General features: G+C 35.5%; 1 protein-coding gene across 1 annotated transcript; it reads left to right on the top strand.

Annotated features, from left to right (window-relative positions):
• Positions 1-5,853: 5,853 nt before the first annotated feature.
• LOC128212531 (mini-chromosome maintenance complex-binding protein-like) lies at positions 5,854-22,675 on the top strand. The gene is made up of 14 exons (XM_052918015.1): positions 5,854-5,984; positions 7,111-7,190; positions 7,528-7,710; positions 8,209-8,308; positions 9,119-9,349; positions 9,802-9,973; positions 11,457-11,620; positions 12,789-12,912; positions 13,477-13,594; positions 14,780-14,945; positions 16,070-16,203; positions 16,672-16,836; positions 18,152-18,240; positions 18,897-22,675. Exons 1-14 carry the CDS (start codon positions 5,927-5,929, stop codon positions 19,018-19,020), a joined length of 1,908 nt encoding a protein of 635 aa, XP_052773975.1. The 5' UTR covers positions 5,854-5,926; the 3' UTR covers positions 19,021-22,675.
• Positions 22,676-23,219: the final 544 nt, after the last annotated feature.

Here is a 23,219-nt window from a genome sequence, read left to right on the forward strand (position 1 = left end):
TGCAAGAAAGTTTTCTTTATATTTAAATACAATTTGACAATTTGATTTTAGACGATTGTCTAATATGACTATAATTTGTGAGTGAACTTGATCATATTTATTAGAATATATGTCATGCTATAGAATACTTTTGTTATATCAATTATACATTGCGAATTAAATGAAATTAATCTCTTGTATGTGTAAAAAGGTGTATTATTAATTGTATTCAGTTGACTGTCCAGACGCTTTATCAACTACAGAATATGAATTTTCAAAGTGTCTTTATTTCATTTATGAAACTTAAAGTGACACTCTTATTCAAATCAATACATACAAATGTATAACAAATATAAATTTTGACTGATACACCTTTCACTACTTACTGAATAATGCATTTATGGAAAATATTAGTTACTGATAACAAGATTGTATTTAACAGCAGAACACGCAGACATATTAAATGATTGGTGAATTCTAAAAGATTCACTGTGGTCTACTATAGTTTCATATGGTAAAATACCGTCTTTTATGCTCATTTCTTTCAAATTCAACTCGGTATCTTTCATAATTACCATTGTTTTCGACATTTATTCATCCTTTTTGGATTATTGAAACAATACTATTAATTGTGGAAAATCTTATTTGGGAGTAAAAGTGCAACTTTAAAGATGCACGATGTAGGATAATGCTAAAAAGGATAAATAAATGTCGAAAACAATGGTTCTTATGAAGAATGTCGAGTTAAATTTGAAAGAAATGAGCATAAATCACGGTATTTCTACCTCATGAGACGAAAGTAGACCACAGTAAATCTTTAAGCACTCACCAATCATTTAATATTTTTGCAGTTTCTGCTATTAAATACACGGTTATAACCTTGTTATCAGTAATTAATATGTTCCAAAAATGCATTATTTAGTAAGTTGTTCAAGGTTTATCAGTCAAAATTGATGTTTGTTATACATGTGTATATATTGATTTTGAATAAGAGTGTAACTTGAACAATATCTTTTTGTTCGATCAGTTTTTCAAATAGTTATTTTCTTTTGTTATTTTTATACTTAATATTTGTTAGGAGAATAACAGTAGTTGAGGTTTGAACTTCAAACCTCATACTTAAGGAATATAACACACCACTGAGGGTCATATGACATTATAAAGACCGGCCAGTCAGCCACCAAAAGTGTATAACGCCTCGGTCCATTCACCTTCGGGGGCTGACTGACCGGTCCTTATAATGCCATATGGCCCGAAGTGGTGTGTTATATTTCTTATATTATACCGAACATTTTTCATTACCATTCAATATTTTTAAAGCGATTTAAATGTGTGTTATTGAACAAAGCTAATAATGTTTACTTGCGACAAGTTTTCGCCGTTGTGAAAATAGCAAGCCGCACTTACCAATTGTATGACGTCAGCGGTGCATATTACATTTTTGGCGAGGTCCGGACCGGCCAAAATATAATATGGACCGCTGACGTCATTAAATTGGATTTTCCTCGAAATACAGTGATATACGGACCGATCAAGTTTATATATACAAAGGAGGGACACATTTATGTGAGGTATAAATACAGATATATATTATTGGTCCGGAGCATAACAGCAGTAGTTGAGGTTTGGACTTCAAACCTCATACACAGATATATAGTACGTTATGGTCCGGAGCATAACAGCAGTAGTTGAGGTTTGAACTTCAAACCTCATACACAGATATATATTATTGGCCCGCAGCATAGTTAACTGCTGAGAAGGAGTGCAGTGCGAAATGACAATAACTCTGATTTTATTATTATAACAATAATAGCCCTTATTTTTTTATTTTTTTTTTATTTTTTATCTGGACTTCAACATCGTTTTACAGAAGAGAGGCGCACCCCCTGGTGTTATACCACATTCAACTGGCTTTTCACCGTATAGAAATTGAAGCCGAAGGAGTTAAGTATCTGTGGAAAAATAGCACTGTCTCACAGGATATGTATTTTGGAATAAACTATAATTATCTTTGAATAAACTATTATTATTATTCTTACCATTTTCCCAACTCAAGCTCCACCCCTGCTGTCCTGTGATCTTTTCAATAATATCAATCCATGACTTTAAAACAAACCTTTCACGCAAGACTGGTCTCCGTGTATTCGTTGCCATTTAGTCCTGCTTATAGCCACTAATAATACTAAGAGCTACTATAAACTTTTAACAACTACTAAGAGATTCTTAAAGCTGCACTCTCACAGATATACCATTTTTACCACTTTTTTGTCTTGGAAAAGACAATTTTTTGCGTAAATATCTGCAAACCAATGATAAAATTGCTGACAAAAAAATCAGATCGTAGAATTTAATATTTCCGTTCGAAAATTAATGTTTTATGGCTTAAACCTACGGTTTAAGAAAAATGCATAAAACATCAATTTTTGAACTGCAATATAAAAATCTGCGATCTTATTTTTTTTTGTCTTATATAACTGGTTTCCATGCTTTTTCGCAAAAGTTATGTCGTTCAATTTGTGAGAGTGCAGCTTTAAATAATCACTATGAAATGTGGTAATGTAATTCAGACAAGACGTTTATTTTAAAATTAGACTAGATGTCTTTGCGTATATTCTGACAAACTATAACTGTGCATGATATTTTTTGATGACAGGTTGGATGTTCGTAGAAAAGGGGTCTCGATAAAGGACTAATGGATCTGGTATGACGATTCGTCGAAAATTGCTCGCAACATTTTGAAATATTTTATTTTATTGCTAAGACTTCTTGTTAATATGTACTTTTGATTGAAACGTCGAACAGCTCAATTTCAAAAAATTGTGAACCCCAAAAGTGAATATTTTGCTCGTAGCTACGCCGTTCGTGAAATACAATTTTTGGTGCTCACTCGGTGAAATATATTACGATCTTACACTGAAACAACCAATTATCATGTTATCAGACATTTATACATTTCCCCCAAAATAATAAGTCTGGACCAGTATTTTTTAACTTATTTGAGGAGGGTTTTTTTCAGTATGGAAAGTAAAATAAAATAATAATAGGATCAACACGTGAGCCTAATTGTGCAATTCCAGACAAAAAAGCGAGAGGTTAAAAGCCGAGTACGAGAAGTGAGCAGGATTTAAATGTTAAATGTTATTTGTTCGCATTGAAAATTCTATGAATATATTCAGGATTTTGTCCGTTGAATGCATTTTATTTTCATATGCTTTTTTCATAGTTCACGTATTGTATGGGCAACTTTCACGAAGTTATCTGTATGGGCAGCTTTCACAAAGTCATCTGTATGGGTACCTTTCACGAAGTCATCTGTATTGGCAGCTTTCACGAAGGCATCTGTATGAGCAACTTTCACGAAGTCATCTGTATGGGCAGCTTTCACTGAGTCATCTGTATGGGCAGCTTTCACAAAGTTAACTGTATGGGTAACATTCACGAAGTCATCTGTATGGGCAGCTTTCACGAAGTAATGTGTATTGACAACTTCCACGAAATCATCTGTATGGGCAACTTTCACGAAGTCATCTGTATGGGCAACTTTCACGAAGTCATCTGTATGGACAGCTTTTACGAAGTCATCTGTATGGGCAACTTTTACGAAGTTATCTGTATGGGCAACTTTCACGAAGTCATCTGTATGGACATCTTTCACGAAGTTATCTGTATGGGCAACTTTCACGAGGTCATCGGTATGGGCAAACACAGGCTTCCAGAGTTACTACTACCCACTAATATAAAAGTAACTGGCCTAGATCAACATATTGAATAGATCCTAAAATACCTGTTATAAAAATTTATACATGTTATCATTTAGCTATTTCACAGAAAGATTCGAAAGGGCTGGTAAGACTGCAACAATATTGATAACTGTATTGTTCTGTTCTGATAACATCTTGATGACCCTCTTATACGGTCACCGCCTGTTCAAACTTGGGTTACATGACCGTAGCTCCTGCTCTATGAAGTACATGCTCCCTAATATATTGTTCACCATGAGGCAGTAGGCAATGCGCATGTCCAACAAGTCCCCTTGTGTGGAATCCGAACCTATTGCAACCGTCGCGACATCGGCCAGGTCCCGATCGGCTTGTCAGCAGCGCCACGGCGTCTTAACCCCGCCCGGCCCCCGATTACTTTAGCAATGAGACAAATCTACCATGCGATTCAAGGCAATTCTCGCGTTTTACCTATTTTCCAATGGCAATGCATGTGTTAAATTATGATTTTTTTTTAATTCTGCGTCCTATAATTTATTATGTTTACCTTAAGGCTCACTATCAATGGAAGCGAAGCGAACTAAACAATGTCACACGCACACGCACACGCACGCACACACACATTCAATTTTTATTTTGTCATGGTAACATATCGTTACAACAGACATGTAATAATATCATTTGTCAATGTTTAGTTTCAATGTTGAACATTTGTTCGTCCCAAATAGACAATTATTAATTATTGTACAAACACATAACAACCGCACAATCATGTCGTCGGTTCAATACATATTTTGTGACGTTGTAGTACAAAAGCCAGCATTCTTGCTATACTTAATTTACATCAGTTTTACATGTACTGTACCAATATATGAAACTTCAGTTTCAACGCTATTTTCATTCATGGCCATTTTTCACACCTTTTATTGTTACGGCCAAACGCGCTACAGTTCAGCATTGTTATGATAAATAATACATTTATATTTAGAATTATATTAATAATATAAATAGACTAAAGAATAAACCGGAAGGCATACAAATATTACAAAATCTCTAAAATAGGACAAACCCCTCAATTTTGAAGAATTATCGCTCCAGAATAAAGCTCTAGAAATATGATTTTATAACGTGTAGGTTTTCTGTGAACCACTGTGAACATTTCTAAAAAACCTATTGTCACGGAAATGGATAAAGAAATCTACCATTTAAACGTCCAAATTTTGTTACAGAACAAAATCTCCCGAGATTTCAAATCTTGGATGAATTTGTACGGGAACTAGCGGTGCTGGTTTTCGAGCCTGGCTCTCGGAGTGAGAGCCACCACTCGTACGTGTGGACGTGCATGGTACGAGATCTGTCTTCTCTTCTCTCTTTCCATTGACTCTCAGAGTCACCATCGTACATGTGTATGTGGTCGCGCATGTTACGAAAACTACCCAATCGTCTTTCTTTATTACTACCTGTACTAGCAATAATGGTGTTTAATTCCATGTCCTCTTCTCCTTACCTATTCTACACCCTTTTCATTCTTTTCTCCACTCCTCTTAATTGTCTCTTTTCCTCCTCACCCTACCTCTTAACTCTTCTTTTCTTTAACTCCCTTCTCCTGTTTGCCTCTTTCTATCACCCCTTCTTCCCTGTTCTAACATATTTTCCTCCAACCTATGTCTTTCCTTCTTCTATACTTCTACCCCCATTTCTCCTCTCCTATCCCCCTCTTCTCCACTTCTACCCCTTCTTCTCCCCCTCTTTTACCCCCCTCTTCTCCTTTTCTACCACCCCCTTCTTCTACCACCTCTTCTCCACCTCTACCCCTCTCTTCTATCCCATTATTCCTCTCCCTTCTCCTCTTCTACCCTCCCTCTTCTACCCCCCCCCCCCCCCTCTTCTACCCCTTCTCCTCTTCTATCCTTCCCTTAGAACTTCCCCTTCTTACTCCATTTTAAAGAGGAAAAGATCGCATAAGAAAATGATATAGAAATTATCCGAGCTGAAAAAACCTATCATTCTGGATTTGTCCGATATATTTTGCCGATCGGGAAACGTCGACAACTATTTGATTTAAAAACAATCCATATCGCTCTGATCCAGTTGCGTGATTAGCATATAAATTATTAGTGTATTGTAACCTCACCTATAGCGATGAAATAAAGTGGTCGTCATTAACCCATAAAACTCCCGCCATATTTCCTAACGTGTTTTGATCATTTTTCCAACTTCAAGCAAGTATGCCTAGCATAGAAGACTGGATAAACAACCCATTAGGAGCCATTCAAAATATATTTGGTATCTATTAGCTTGATTTTTTATTGAAACGAGTGTATGCTACGGTTTCGATGTATTTGTCATACAAATTCGCGATATGTCTTGAAGAATGAAACTTTCAGTTGCATGTTATGTCTTAACCATATTATCTAGTTTTACTTTACAAAAATTTAGGACAGGCTCAATTCTTATATCAAAGTCAGCTTTTTCTAAGGAAAGGCATTTCCTTAAATCTCGGGTACTGTACTTCCTGGGGGCGTCCGGAACTCAGGGCCCCTTGACCCCTACTGGCCCTAGCTTTGCCCTGGACCTACCGGCTACAGCCCCTTGCATTTTTTTTCAGGTTTTTTCCAATTTTTCAACTTTCCCTGCCCCGCAAGGTCCAGGGAATAGCAGGGAATTTGACTTGCGGTCAAGCCTGCCAAATCCCCCTGCACCCTGGGGACATCCTGGGTTATGACTATTTTAATTTGCATATTTAAAACATATGATTTGATCTCAAAGTCCAGAAAAAGCTTGGCTAAAACACAGAAATAAAACCTAAATCTCGTAAAAAAATCAGATATTTCCCGGATCAAAGCCACGGCCCATTCCCCGCTATTTTCGTTGCGAAAAAAAAGGACCGCATTTACTCTGCACTGCAGGGCCAAGTGGAAAATTAAAAAAATGGCCCATTTCCCTAGCTATCCCCTGTATACCCCTAGACCAATTGACTGGTGCATTACATTTAAAAGGTTCAATTAAATCATAGAAATTGGCGATTAACAGAATGCATAAGAAAAGGAAGAAAACCTAAATTCTTACAATTTGATTTTTTATATTTTTTCTTTGTTGAGTTAAAATAAAAATTGTTCTGTTCTGTTTTTGCTTTGTTAAAAAATAGATTGCTTTTTATTAGGGATTTGCCCTAGTCCATCCAAATGGCCGTCAACGTGTCTTTTGACGATTTTTTACTATGGCAGACTCGTTACAGGGATACACATGAAATGTCAAAATAATAAAAAAAAGTATCCCTAATCGCTCATTATTGTCATCATGTGGAAGTGCCCGGGCAACAGCAAAGAAGGGTAAAAAGGCCCATTTATATATATAAATATAACAGAATAAATTTGCTATTGTATATAAGTCATTTTTGATTTTTATCCAGACAAACAGAAGTCTTTGGACAGCTCTGGAGTACGTGACTACTTTGCTGAGAAGCTTAAAACCAAAAACTCTATAACATGGGTAAGAAATGTTCAATATATTCACTTGTTAGTGTAATATTTACTTAAAATTTGGAAATCTCTGATTTCATAGTCTGGAAACAATTGCAAACAATCAACTGGAACTTTGATATAGAGGTTAATATGTGAGTTGGTGGTTGTTCACTTGATGTTTTGGTGTTTCTTGCGTTTGGAATTGTTCAATGTGATTGAATGAACTTGGAAGATGAGAAATCAACAAGACTCAGCTTACATGTACCTAAATCTACCAGTAAATCCAAGATATTATAAGTATTACTATTACATCATAATCTCCAATGCATGAATGTACTATTGTCAAAATATATGTTTTCTTAAAGATTCCCAGCTTGAACGATACCAGTCTGCATTCCCTAAAGGCAAACTCGCTTGTACGGTTTCGATGCATGGTTCAAGATATGTTCGACCCAGAGTTTTACCTGGGCTCTTATGAAGTTTGTGATGGAGCATCAGGGAATACATCCATGCGTTCGGGCAAATACAAGGATATAGCTGAGTGCGGGGTAAATCTGAATGATGGTCTCTTATATAGATTCAGCCCCAACACCCGTCACCGCCAACTTTAACTCGTCTGTTTCCATCTGCATCTAAGTGCAAAAATATGAATTATTTCCAACTTAAGTAAACATTAAGTAGCAGTGTATAATTTTGATACATGTTTGCGGGTTAATATTGCATTTGTTTGTGAATGCAGTCATCGAAATTAGACTTTTGGATGAACAAGCCCAAATTCTTTTAACAAGACCATCTATATAAAATTCAGAATTTGGGCAAGTCTGGAAGAAATTTTCGCAGTGCAGGGCTTGCGAGATTGTGCTAATTTCAACCACTGTAAATGGGTTGATTGTTCAGATATTTGTTAAATTAAAGTTTACATTTACAAAGTTCTAGAATGAAAAGAAAGATATCCTGAAGCTTGTATCTGCTTTTTGGCAAATAACAAAAATAATACTGAAATTAATGTTCTTTATGTGACATTTTCTTCTGTTTTCCATTCACAGGCTAACCAAACCATCAATGTAGATTCAGAAAACAACGTAACAATGGACCGTATGACGCTTTACTGTGTTCCTGTACCTGGAGAGGTGGAATGGGTCAAGAAAATATCCTTTCAATATTATTACAAATTAGTTATAGGTTTAAAATACAGTTTGTTTATTAAGCCATTGGTAAAAATGTTAAATTCATTGAGCCATTGGTAAAAAGTCAAAATCATTGAGCCATTGGTAAAATGTTACATTCATTGAATGGTTGGTTAAAATGTTAAATTTATTGAGCCATTGGTAAAATGTTACATTCATTGAATGGTTGGTTAAAATGTTAAATTTATTGAGCCATTGGATAAAATGTTCAATTCATTTAGCCGTTGGTAAAAATGTTATATTCATTGAGCCATTGGTAAAAATGTTCAATTTATTAAGCCATTAGTTAAAGTGCTCTATTTATTGAACCTTGGTAAAATGTTTTGTTTATTGAACCATTTGTAAAAATGTTAAATTTATTGAGCCATAGGTAAAAATGATAAATTTGGATGCCAGGTAATGTTGGTATTATTTGAAAAGGTATGACTTACTGATTACTAATATATGTAAACAAAATGTCTGAATATCATTGACCCTGTTGTGAAAAAAATCATGTATATATATAAGACCTTTTCTTAATTTTTGATAAAATTTCAGAATACTTTTTTTGGTAAAAAAAGTATTGATAAAGGAGTAAATATGTCACTCAGAAACATTATTTTATGAATGTTGAGATTCTCATTATATAATTTTTTAAATATTTTACGGGTAATTTCGGAGGCGTTTTTTTTGGGAAAAAACAGGGTCTGACCCTTGGGGAAGGAGCTGAGTATCCGCTATGGCAAAGAATGGTATAAAGGCCTACTGAATGTTTGCCTTAACAGAAAATAAGTAAACTCAGACATGAGCAAAGTGAAAACAAAATGTTATCCTTCCACATCAAAGACACCAACTCGCACCAAACGTAACCTTGACGACGACCCAATGGAGGTGACCCCTGATCCTAGTAGTGCCCCTGTAGGTCAATGTCAGGGTTCAGCTACAGGGAGTGGGGACAGTGTTGGGATGGAAACAGACGGAGGGGAGGCTAAAAGACAGCAGACAAGCGCTACCAGACCAGGCAAGTGGTATTTGGGTATTTTAAACAGTAAATAAGGGAAAGAGAGCTAATCAGAGTAAAAATTTAAAGAAATGCTTTTATTCAAAATGATAAATCCCATAATTATAGCATATTCATGTCATAAATGTTTGAAAATGAAGATGAAGATAACACTAAACAGTTATACAATCGGTTTAATTTAACATACGTGTACCTGTTTTTTTGTTCTGGATAAATATTACACTTTGACGAGATAATATATATTTCCAAAATATGGTATGAATTACTTGGCAATTCAATTCTCCACTGCTATCCAACTTACCAAAAACTTACTTTTCAGATGTGGGTTTATTCCAGGTACCAGACCTAAGGCCATGCCGTATTGATAAGTTAGCCCCTATATATTGATGAATTTAACTTCGGCATAAATGTGGGGGTGGTGATATTAATGCTGTTGAATTTTCTGTTACCAGATGCAGGTTCCTCACAGGTACCTGACCTAAATTTCCCACTGCCAGATGAGAAAGGGCCCGCCTGTCTTGTGAAGGTTTATGATGAGATCGATGCGTTCAAGGTCAACGATGTTGTTGAGTTTGTTGGTGTACTCTCCGTGGATCCAGCCTTAGCTCGATTTGATAATGACAGGTTGGTAGTAAATTAAGGAAAACTAAATTAACTATGTAGTAATCTGACATTCAACCGGGTTAATGAAGTATAAACTGTTCAGGATTAAGTCTGAAAATCAGGATTGAGGGCATTTCAGTACTTAAAAGTTACGTCATTAATATCGTTTTTGGCTCGGATCAAAAACAGTATGAAGTACCTTGAAATTAATATAAATGACTTTGGAAACAATTTCAAAAGGAGTCAAAGCCCCATTTCCCCTTCTTTAAGCATGAATCCCTACACTAAAACAGATCCATGGCTATTTTTCAGAATTGACCATTATCAGCTGTTAGAACCCAATATTCTTAAGTTTGAAATGGCAGTGATTGAAATAAGCAATGATTTTATAGTTTATCAAACATATTGTATTTGAGCTGGTTCAAGGAAATTATGATGACTGAAAACCGAAAAGTAATGAAATGACTACTATGTATACAGGGCTTTTTCTGTCCGTTTTGGGAAAAAGACCCTAGACATTTTGGGAAATTTTGCGTCATGAAAATGCCAAAATTGGGAAATTGTATAGTTAAAAGAAAAAGCTGTCTAGTCTCTTGCGAATTAGGAAATGATTTAATATTAGTTTATTTTCCTAGTCCCTAGCAACGTTATCAAGCTAGGGACTTACAATAATTTTGAATTTACTGTGCATCACTGGGATCCCAAAATTAAACTGTCAATAAGCATAACAGAGCTCCATGTAAGTTTTTGGGTCAAAGATATTTTACCCCCAGATTTTTTTCAAAATGATATGTTATGCCCTGAAAAGAAATCAGAGCATAGATTTAAATGAACCAGTAGTGTCAGTTAATAAATTTTAACAGTGAGTATAATATAAAAAATGAGGTCTTGTTTGGTTATGTATAAATAATTTGTAAGGAAGGTGCTAAACAGCTGCTAAAATATGACAAATACCTAAAGCAGTGACCTCCCCTTAAAATTGCATAGATTTTAAGGGAAGTAATCCAAGCCTTTAATTGGCTATATTCCACTCTTATAAATTTTTTGAGTAATTCATGTACCGTACTGGCCAATATGCCAAGGCCTAAAAAAAAAATACATTTGGTTCGGGTATCCCGACCCTACTTACGAAATAGGCGCCGACCCTAACGTTTTTATAGTCAGTTTGAAAAAAAAAATGAAAAACTAAAAAAAAAAAAAAAAAAAAAAATCTTTTTCTTTTTACTTTTCAATATGTAGTTTAAAACCTTAATTGCTTATATAGAAGATTATTTTAACACCATTCTCCAATGATGAAAATGACATTCTTATATAAAGCCTAATAAAATAAAAAAAAGAAGCCTACCTACCCTACCTATTTTTGAAAAGGAAGTAACCCTAGCCAAACAATTTTTTTTTATGCCCAATTAATTACAAGGATGTATTGACTAAATCCAACACAATTCACACTCCTGCTGAACCATATTGTCTGGTGCCACCCATTGTATGTTTCCTTATTTTCCAGTGAGGAGTCCAGCCTGCTTGGGGGTGTTGAGGAGAATCCAGAGGAGGTATATGCCCATGCCCCACCCCCTTCCCTGGTGCCACGCCTCCATGCTGTGCTTTGTAACCGCCTATCTCATGTGAACCCTCTTGTGCCAAAAACAAAGTCTGAGGATTACATAACTGGTATGACTCCATAAGTAGTGACTCATGATCGTCTTAGCTGATGTCGTAAAAATAACTGACTGCCACATGTGCACTGCCCTTCTTCATTTCATTTAGGCTTTAACATGAACAGATCATGTATATCCTGTACACCCTCAGTTATTAACAGTGTAATCCTAATTTCTTACCTTCAGAAGTTCTACCTCTTTTATTTCCAAGACAATTGTGCACTTACTATAATAAAATTGTTTTACAAGAGCATGTTTACATTGATAGATATTCAGAAATATTCAATTTTGTTGCTTCGGACATTGTAGTCTTTGTTAAAGTTAAGTAAATCCGGAAGGGTGTGACAAAGTTCATGCTGTCTTATTTATGAATGTTTTTCACTGCTATTACACATGTTGGAGTTGTACAGACATAATTATCTAATATCTAATTTCTAAAAAATTTCAAATGTCATCCATTTTCGGCATATTGAAATTTATTTGGGGAAGTTAAAATTAACCGTCACTGTAAAAGGATATCTGCAAGAAGATTTCTATTTACAATGCATTAAATGTGTTAAAGTCATAAGCTAAAGACAAGACAGCCTTAATCCCTGCCTGACCTTGAGCCCTTGAAACGAGTTTTAGCAACTGCCTTTGATGTTTTCTGTGTGTTTACAAAGTTGATAATTGCATCATAAATGTTTCGTGGGAAGGCAATATTTTGCTTGGAATGAAGACTTTAAACAAAGATAACATAACTAGTACTTCACTATATTAAATGAAACCTAGCGCAGTCTATGCCGCTGACAGAGCCCCGCCTTTGGTCTTTCACCAGAGTTTGATTGAGAGTTTAGTTTCTTAAAACACTTTCACAAACCTTTTCACAAAACTGCCGCCTAATGGAGCACTGCCAAAGCTTTGTTTTGGAAACAGGTTTGTCGAAGTGTTCAAGAAAACTAATCGCCTTATCAAACTCCGGTAATAAAACGAATACAGGGCTCTTTTAGTGGCATAGCCTACTCTTTGTTTCATTTAAAATGTTGAAGAAAAATAAAAGTAATCTTTGTATTAAGTCTTAATTTGAAGCAAAATAATGCTTGCCAGTGTAGCATTTATGAAGTAATTTATCACATGGTATACACACACTGGTTTTGGTTGTGATATCCTTCCTTACGATGCCATTGCCATTTATATTTCAGTACTTGAGACAAGTCAAGGGGAAATAACTGCTTTGAGGGAAGAGTTACTGTCCATATTGGAACATTGTTTGCTTGGGGACAGGCTGGCTGCTGAATACATACTGTGTTACCTTGTAGCCACTGTGTAAGTACTTGGTTAGATGGAGGTTATTGTTTGTACTCTTTTAGAGGGAGGTAACTGTAAGTACTTTGTTAGAGGGAGGTAACTGGTAACTGTAAGACGTTTGTTAGAGGAAGGTATTACTGTACGTATTTTGATAGGAGGTAACTGCAATGATATTAAAACACTGTTTGCCTGGAGACTGACCAGCTGTTGATTAGTTAGCTGTGTTATTTTGAAGACAATGTTATAGTACTTTCTTGGATAAAAATATTTGAAATGAATTTATCCTATGTAGAATTAATATATTATGAATAAAGTTTCTTTGATTTTGATTTAAGCTTATAACAGTAACATAAATAACATCGTGGCTTAATATCGCTTTGATAATGATACAAAATTCAAATCAGATTTTCTTTGGCGTTCACTCTTCAGTGCTATCTTTGTGTGTTAAATCGGTATGTCAGGGGTTACAGTTATTTTTAGAGTGTATATATGTACTATATGTACAACTTATGTTTAAAACATCTACTGGCCTATTTGATCGACTTGTATTTATAGAGGCTGATGTTAAACTGATAATTGCAGGTATGGCCGTTCAGATGCTATCCCTCTGGGCAAGTTCAGTCTAAATCTGAGCAACACACCGAGGTCAACCTCTTATGCTGGGCTGCTGCATTTCCTCATATCCAACCTTGTTACTCAAGTAAGTATAACTCTCTTTTCAAAAGATTGATATACATTTATCTAAGGTCAATCATTCTGTTTGATAGCTATATATGATGTGCCCCGTCTACTTGGTATTCTGTGCATGCTCACCACTGGCGTTTGAAAGTGAGTAGTTTTGCATTGAACTTACCACTGGTAGAAAGAATCACTTCTGTATGTTGCTCGAAGCATAAAAACCTAAGTTTATTTAAATAATGTCTAAGCCCAGATTTCGCAATATTTTGTTGTAACATAATGAGCTTAAGTTTCTTATTTCATGCCGAAAAATGCTCAACTTATTTTGCAAATTAAAAAGTAATTTATCATGAGTTTCATAAAATATTTTGAAACAAGTGTTAAACCTCTTCAAAATAAGAATATCACAGGAATCATACCAAAGGAAATATAGTGAGCTTGACTTAATCCTTTTATACCTACAAGGGACTTAATCTTGCTCAAGCCCTTGGGACTTGGGTGTTATGGTGAAGATTAAACACATGTATGATATTAGGATGAATTAACAGCCCATTTCCCGAGCAGAAACCAGTTAATGTAACTTTGCGTTGATAGGTACATGTATGTGGAGTGGGGCAGCTTGGCCTTACAACCTCTTGCGTAAGAAACAGGCACTCGACCAGCTTATTCTCTTGCAGTATAGTGATATAGAACTGATTGATTAATTGTGGCCAAAGATAGAATCATACCTTACCAGCAGTCTGTTTCATATGTATCTAGGAGAGGGATTTACCCAGTCCTCTAAGCAATTACTGCAACTTGTCGAGATCATTCAGCACTGTAATCCTTGTGGTTTTTATTTACTGATAAAATATAATATTTTTATGGTCTACTTATTGTTTCATTGGCAATTAGCAACTGGTCAACTTAACAGTACTGCACTGCTAAGTTGTGTTGGGAATGGGTTCCAGTTTGACTATCGATAATCAGCTTCTTTCAAGTTACAGATATCTATAGTACAATTTTTGACAATACCTTAATTCAAGTTAATTGTAGTTTAATTCTTGTACAATAACTCCTAAACCTTAATTAGTGTTGTTGTTGGTTTTGGCCATATTATTAAGGATAACAACTAAACACTTCCGAATGTATATGTATATGAACTCAGAGGAGAAAATTGGATAGGATTATTGATGAAACAGCCCCCTGATTGACACTATGTTTTCAGACCTACCTCCTACCTATGTCACTGGACAATATGAACAAACTGGCATTCTCCCCTAAAAAGGACTACACAGCAAACAGGCTTAAATCTGGACTCCTTCAACTGGCCGAGCATACTAATCTCGTGGTTGATGAGACAGCCCTAGAGCCTGGGCAACTGGATGTTAATGGTAGGCTGGTCTAGTTACAGTCATGTAGTTCTGAGTTGGAATAAAGCAAGCAGTTAGGGCTATTTCAACTGACAAAGCATACAAATCTGGTGTTTGAGAGTTAGGTAGTTTTACATAGATAAGAAAAGACAACTAGTTAAAACCAGGAATTTCAGGAGGGCACTAGATAATTATGCTGTGATATAAAGAACTTGTGTTTGTTCAGTGTGCAGGGCCTTTTTACTAGTTATGGGGAAGACTTCCTAGCCCTTTTTGTTTGGAAAAAACATGGTTTTTGGGGGTTTTGAGGAAAAATTCTCAGTATTGTTTTTTTTTCAAACATTATGGGAACAAATGGAGTAAAACATCAATAAAGCTGTAAATATATCGCTCAGAAGCATCATTTAATGAATCATGAGATTCGCATTATATGAAAAAAACACAAATGAAAATGGGGCTTTTTTGGGGATATCTGCTTTAGCAAAGAAGGGTAAGAAGGCCCTGGTTTGTAATTAAAGGGGCTGTCTCACGTATGATAAAATGGCGGAAAAAAAAAAGAAAATTGTCGAAAACTGACATAAACTTGGCATCGATGTGTACAATGCATTGAAACTTACTAACTGAAGTACCATATAGTTTACAATTTATTTAAGTTTAGCAGTTCTTTCGTCTTTTTCCATTAAAAAAGATTACTGGGTATGTCTACCAGGTAGAATTCATTCCTTATGCGTGATTGGCTGGTGTTGTCATGTGAAATAACTGAGGTAGGTGTATAGCTTAATTATGTCACCTGATTTGAATAAGCCGTTATAGCTCAGTGAGTAAGACGATTGATTGCAATTTTGGCGAAGCGGGTTCGGACACAATTTCTTTTTTACATTTTGGTACTTTTTTTTACAATTATGATATCAAAGCGTAACACATTCTATTAGATAATTGTACTGAGATTCGTTACAGAAAAAAACTTTTTTTGGTGTCAATCTGTGACACAGTCCCTTTAAAAAACAACATAGATATGGAAGCAGAGTAACAAATTAGGAATACAGAAAAATTCTTCGCAATTCTACAGTTTTGAAATGATCTTAACATTTTATTAACATTTTGATTAGCCAGAGTCATATGTTTCTTTCAACAAACATTTACAGGTGTTCGGAATCTGTCTGCCCTTGGCAATATGATCAACTGGCAGAAGGTTGAGTATGATTTCAACTTCCACAAGCAAGATTTTCATTCCAATGTGCAAGCCCTGGTCCTCTCTGAAGGAAAATCTTTACTTACGGTAAATTTGATTCTACAATAAAAGTAAAGCCCAATTTGAATGTTTGAAACTTTAATTTTATGCAATTTTTGAACTTTATAAACAAAAAATACTTATGTGCTCATTAAATTTTTTCCCTGGATTTACCTTGATGCTGAAAAGAAGAAGCATCCTTGATAGCAGGATAGAGCACTTTGCTTTGCTTGACCCTAAATAAACTGCAGGCTTTTAAATTCAAACATGCATCCCATCCCTACACACAAATACATAACATAACTCCATATTAAAAAAATCTATCACTGTTTAAACCTGATATCAAACATTCTGATCTGCATTCACAGCAGAGTGATACGCTGCTGCTTCATGCATATTGAATATAATGCGGGGACCATTTTACCTTGTGTCAAGATTGACTGATGATTTCCTATCAGATTCATTGACTGACGTGTTTTCTCTGTTTAAGATGATCATCTGTATTTATTTTCTCAGACTGATTGCCTGCTACCCCTGAAGCATGGCAACATTCCTGAAAGCCTGAGGGACCACTTTGCCTTGCTTGACCCACGGCTGACTGAGGACTTTCTTGCTAGGTGTCGGACATACCTTGGACTGGCAAAACATATGGAGTATTCGCTACCAGATGAAATACAGAAGGTGTGAAATTTGATAAAAATTTAAATAAGGCTCCCATGTTTACACGTGTAAATGGCGTCGTGGCGTTATTCGGCCATAAATGTTTACAAAATCACCATTAAACATGTCCCGTGTACACATTTACAAAAATCTGTAAAGATGGGAGCCTTAAGTTTAGGAAATATAGATATCTTGTATCTAAGCAGCTGTCTGTAAAGAGAAATTGTGACCAGCATAAATCTTATCATATGTTCGACAATTTTTCAAAGTCCATTTTCAAAAGATTTTGAAATTCATATTTTGTAAATGAAACTAGATTTCACCCGATCTTTCTAACCATTTTTCCTGAATATTATCAATCCTACTAAGTGTATTATCAGTTGTTCAATTTAGTAAAGGATACCACATCTAGAGTAAATCAAACATGACTCTCTGTATTTTCATCCCTTGGGATCAAACACTAATATTTTTTTATCGTTAAACATATATCTTTTTATCCCCCGCTTATGAAATAGGGAGGGGGATATTGAAATGGCGTATGAACCACTATACTGGAATGATGCCCATCCAAAAAAAAATTGATTAGTCAATTCGACTCAATTGTCCTTGGAGTTATTGCCCTTGATTTTTTGAAAAATGCACATTCACAGCCATTTCTCAGTCACTAGCTGGCAGAATTTCATGAAACTTAAAATAAATATGAATTACTATACTGGGATGATGCCTGTTCATTTTTTTTTTGGATTGGTCAATTGTACTTGGAGTTATTGCCCTTGATTTTTTGAAAAACTCATTTACAGCCATTTCCCAGTAACTAGTTGGTAGAAATTCTTGAAACTTGAAATAAATATGAACCAACATACTGCGATGATGCCTGTTTATTTATATTTTGGATTGTTTAATTTCTATATGAGTTATTTGCCCTTGATTTATTAAAAGATCCATGTTTGCAGCCTTTTCTATGCAACTAGCTGGTAGAATTTCATGACACTTGGAATAAATAAGAACCAACATACTGTGATGATGCCTGTCTATTTTTCTTTTGGATTGGTCAATTTTCCTTAGAGTTATTGCCCTTGATTTATTAAAAAATCATTGTTTGCAGCCGTTTCTCAGTAAAACCAATGTGCTTATCTTATTCTTTCTGAGATTTTTTTTAACCTTCAAGCACAAACAAGCCATCAAGCACAAACAAGCCATCGTTGGCGGTGGATATCTTTTCACTGAAAATGCTTGGGTTTTTTTGGTTTTGACCATCAAGGGCTAATGAGTTAAACATGATCATGCAGAAATAAAATTGCATCAATCTATATTGTGTGCCTTTAAATATTTTCAGAAAATTCAGGAAGACTTTGTTAACTTGAGGAAAGAAGACGCAAAGAGCATGACCGTTGATGATTTCCACTCCTTGCTGTGTCTGACAAGGTAATGACACATGTATTCAGGAATGACAAAGATGAGGGTCCCAATTTAATAAAGATGGAAAGGTTTAAGACCATAAATTTCCCAGCAGATGTTACCTGGTTTTTGGCATAAAGTGTGTTTCGATAAAAACAATTGTAAGGACATTTATGGCATGGATTCTTCCTATAGCTTGACCGGTGTACCTAAGCACTCTTAAGCGGCATTAATTTTTCGACTTAGATATCTCATTGAAATGCGGCCCAGGACTTATCCTGAAATTAGGATTGAGGGCTTTCATTTATAAGTTGATGTTTGCATTAGAAATAGCAAGAAGTGCCTTGAAATGGATTAAAATGGCATGAAAAACATCAACAGGGGTCTTAACACCCATTAAATAAACCCTGCTTTGGGATCTGAATCACTCCTATTCCAATACATATTTCAGAATTGGGACTTTGGTCTGTTATCCTTTGTGTATTGTCCTTTGAAGATTTCATTTAACTTATACCCTTTAAAAATAAATTTTTTATGTAAATGTTATTGACGACAAAAGTTTGTGGTTATGATTTTGCCAGTCAGTATCCAATGATACATAATAAATCCCAGAGCATAATCAAGTATCAATGGTATCTGATAAAGTTTTATATTATTTCTAAAACAAGTTACATCTATTACAGATTGCTTTCCCTATCTGAGTTGAAAGCAAGTCCTACTGGAGAGATTTGGAGCCGGGCCAAGACCATGGAACAACAGAGAAAGCAGAGAGTGACGGGGATGCCTTCTAGGGAGCAGGCAGTTTGAGGGTGTGTGTTGGAACCAAGTGGTTGACTGAATATAAGACTCTTGAAGCTGTGAACTGTCAACAATGTTTGATATAAACATGATGCAAAGTGGCCTTGTTTTGAATACTGTTCTCTGAATGAAATACATAATTGAGAAATTGTTAAAACGTTTGGCAAACAAATGTATGTTTACTTGTGTTTCAATATTATGTTTGGTTTTACAAACTTGATAAAATGGAGGACAGTGAAACATAAAATATTATGATCATGGAGAGATAAACCATTTATAGTTTATATGTCTTTACAAAATGATAATTTGAGACTGATAATGATAATTTGAGACTGATGAAAGTCTCTTGTCAGTTCTCGAAAAACTGCAATGATCACAAAGTACTTCAGAAATAGAATGTATTTGTGTTAGAAGAATATGGTAAAAGGTTAATTTACCAACAGTCAAAGAGTGGACATCTTTAATCTTATATGGACTCTCTCACATTTTATAGGTTCAGATTTTGAAATATGAAAGTGCTATGTGAGAAAATACTTTATCAGTGATTCAAAAATGGAGTATAATTGTTTGTTTCAGTGTGTGATCGTAATTTATTTCAGGGAGTGAGCACCAAAAGATATTCATATTATTATATGCCAAAATTGAAGTTAAAAGTAATTTATTTTCACCTTTTTAGGAAAAAAAAACACCAATTTGAATGCGCACCAATTTACATGTGCACGTAACGTAATGTCATTTCAGAAAATTCGTAGAAATTGTGTCCCCACCCTGTGTGGACAATTGTTTTCAAACTGGGGGCTGGCTAAAATTCAAAAGAGTAAAAATATGAATATGATATTTCCACTGTTTCAAACAGTGAACTATCAATTTTATTTCATTGATAAATCCTATAGACCACCAGAAAACATATGATTATAGGTAATATTATATTAGTTGACTGATATGTTGGGTTGCATCACTCGCCGGCATAAAGTTCACGAGAAAAAGTCAAGTGGGATGTTTCTTTAGGCAATCTGATAGATCAACCGACGAACATAGTATTTCGTTTATTTCATACCTTAAAAGTTTTTTTGAAAAATAAATGATAAAAGTTTTCTTTTGAAAAGCATTTAATTTTGAGAAACATGGCCTATTTCTGTTACATAGTATTACAGGGGTAGATGTGTGCATGCGCGCAAGGCTACTGTGAGATACGGAATCGAAAATCTGTGTAAAACAAATATATTTTCCACTTTCCATATTTAAAGTCTTCCAATAATTTAGACAGAAATTTAACACCTGTATGAAATTAATTGTTATATGATATTGAATTAAGACATTTTGACGGATACATTCATTGTATTGGAAAGAGATGCTAAAATACATCAGAATTTTGTGCACGTTACCTTGATAATGAAGATTGAAAAGTACATGTACATGTTTATGACAATAATTTTTGTGTTTATACATGTTAATGTGTATGTTAGTGTACTGATTATGTGCCTTATGTGTAAATTTGTCTTCCACTTTATAGTGTTAAAAAAATGATATTATGTAAAGAGTGTTAACTAAGTACTGCAAGTATTATACTTCGTAAAAAAGTTCAATGATGTCATCAGTGGCTGTGTTCATAAAGCTTCTTAATAGTAAAACTGCTCTAATTTAAACAAAGAAAATTTCAAATATTGCTCATCAAATTTATTCTCATTCCCATTTATTATTTTGACCTTTTTCTTGCATTCTTTCATATTTTTGTTGCAAAAACATAGTTTATTTTCTTTAAATTCAACTGACAAAAAAGCCATTTTTTCACTACCGGGTAAGTTGATTTTTATGCCCTCAAAGGTGGGCATATTAAAATCGCACCGTCCGTCCGTCCGTCCGGCTCTGTAACTTTCCCTTGTATGAACTGATTTTAAAATAACTTGCCACCTGTGTTCTACATACCAAGACGACGTGTGGCGTGCAAGACTCGTGTCCCTACCTCAAAGGTCAAGGTCACACTTAGTGTTTATTCACAATGGAGTGCTGCATATAAGGACATAGAGTATAGGTTGTCGTGTCCGGGCTGTAACTTTCTTTTGTATGGACAGATTTTAAAATAACTTGCCACATGTGTTCCACATACCAAGACGACATGTCGCCTGCAAGACCCGTGTCCCTACCTCTAAAGTCAAGGTCACACTTAGTGTTTATTCACAATGGAGTGCTGCATATAAGGACATAGAGTATAGGTTGTCGTGTCCGGGCTGTAACTTTCCCTTGTATGGACAAATTTTAAAATAACTTGCCAAATGTGTTCCACATACCAAGACGACATGTCGCCTGCAAAACCCGTGTCCCTACCTCAAAGGTCAAGGTCACACTTAGTGTTTATTCACAATGGAGTGCTGCATATAAGGACATAGAGTATAGGTTGTCGTGTCCGGGCTGTTACTTTCCCTTGTATGGACATATTTTAAAATAACTTGCCACATGTGTTCCACATACCAAGACGACGTGTCGCGTGCAAGACCCGTGTCCCTACCTCAAAGGTCAAGGTCACACTTAGTGTTTATTCACAATGGAGTGCTGCATATAAGGACATAGAGTATAGGTTGTCGTGTCCGGGCTGTTACTTTCCCTTGTATGGACAGATTTTAAAATAACTTGCCACATGTGTTCCACATACGAAGACGACGGGTCGCGTGCAAGACCGGTGTCCCTGCCTCAAAGGTCAAGGTCACACTTAGTGTTTATTCACAATGGAGTGCTGCATATAAGGACATAGAGTATAGGTTGTCATGTCCGGGCTGTAACTTTCTCTTGTATGGACAGATTTTAAAATAACTTGCCACATGTGTTCCACATACCAAGACGACGTGTAGCGTGCAAGACCCGTGTCCCTGCCTCAAAGGTCAAGGTCACACATAGTGTTTATTCACAATGGAGTGCTGCATATAAGGACATAGGCTGTAACTTTCCCTTGTATGGACAGATTTTAAAATAACTTGTCACATGTGTTCCACATACCAAGACGACGTGTCGCCTGCAAGACCCGTTTCCCTTCCTCAAAGGTCAAGGTCACACTTAGTGTTTATTCACAATGGAGTGCTGCATATAAGGACATAGAGTATAGGTTGTCGTGTCCGGGCTGTAACTTTCCCTTGTATGGACAGATTTTAAAATCACTTGCTACATGTGTTCCACATACGAAGACGACGTGTCGTGTGCAAGACCCATGTCCCTACCTCTAAGGTGAAAGATACACTAAGTGTTTATTCACAAGGGAATTCTGAATATAAGGACATAACAGTGTAGGTTGTCAAGTATGGGTGGTATTTTTTTATGTTCAGAGGCAATTTAAAATAACTTGCCATATATGTATTTGACACGTAAAGGCAAGATCAACTTTTCATGTACTGACCTTGTTCGTAGGTCAATGTCACATTCGGGGGCATTCGTCACATACTGTGACAGTTCTTGTTTTCAATAAGATGCTTTTTGAATACGGCCCAGGTGTCGTCAATTCAATTAATGTGCAATGTGCATTGCATACTGGACTTACAGAATCTGCATAGTGTAGTAGATGTTATTCAATGATGTGTTCTATGGATGGTTTGTGTTCATACTGTAATACAGTGTTTATTGGTGTTATAGATGTCCATTGATTTAATGCATGAATAAATACAATACGGAAATTCTACGATACTGCAAGTTGTTATTTTCAGCTACTTGAATCTCTTGCACTCAGAAAGACTTGTCAGTAGGATGAAGATCACAACAGATCCTGGCTTACTTTTAAATAGTTGCCTGTGGCCACAGTTGGGTAAAATCAGTCTTGACCTGAAAATTAAAAAAAAAAAATAACTAAAAACATTTTATGGGCTGCTTATCACGTCATGAGACACAATACAACTATTAATCATGATTTGTCGACGATATTTCAACATATGAATCTGATGAAAGCTTAAAATCCACTAGGGTTATATAATTGACATTATATATGAAGTAAGCCAGGGGCAGCTGTTGGGATCTGCTTCATACTTTCAAGTCTCTGTGATTGCACTGATCTCTTTTAAGTCTTGTTCAATGTTTCTAGTTCATTAAAAACATGGTCTCCAGAATTATAAACATTTTTGTCAAGCCCTCTTGTGCTGAGCTAGACGCATTCCTCACAAATTCATTCGTCGGGGCATTAGCATTACTTAGCACAAATGTCGCCATGAGATGTTGAGGTGTCGCGTGCA

Source organism: Mya arenaria, chromosome 12, assembly GCF_026914265.1.
Source record: "Mya arenaria isolate MELC-2E11 chromosome 12, ASM2691426v1".
In the NCBI taxonomy this organism is placed as follows: domain Eukaryota; kingdom Metazoa; phylum Mollusca; class Bivalvia; order Myida; family Myidae; genus Mya; species Mya arenaria.

Bases quoted from the DNA above. Each gene is read 5' to 3' on its own strand.
- LOC128212531 (XM_052918015.1), top strand. From the start codon at position 5,927: ATGCCTAGCATAGAAGACTGGATAAACAACCCATTAGGAGCCATTCAA. The intron at 13,595-14,779 runs GTAAGTATAACT...CTATGTTTTCAG, and splicing joins TATCCAACCTTGTTACTCAA to ACCTACCTCCTACCTATGTC. The intron at 16,837-18,151 runs GTGTGAAATTTG...AAATATTTTCAG, and splicing joins TACCAGATGAAATACAGAAG to AAAATTCAGGAAGACTTTGT.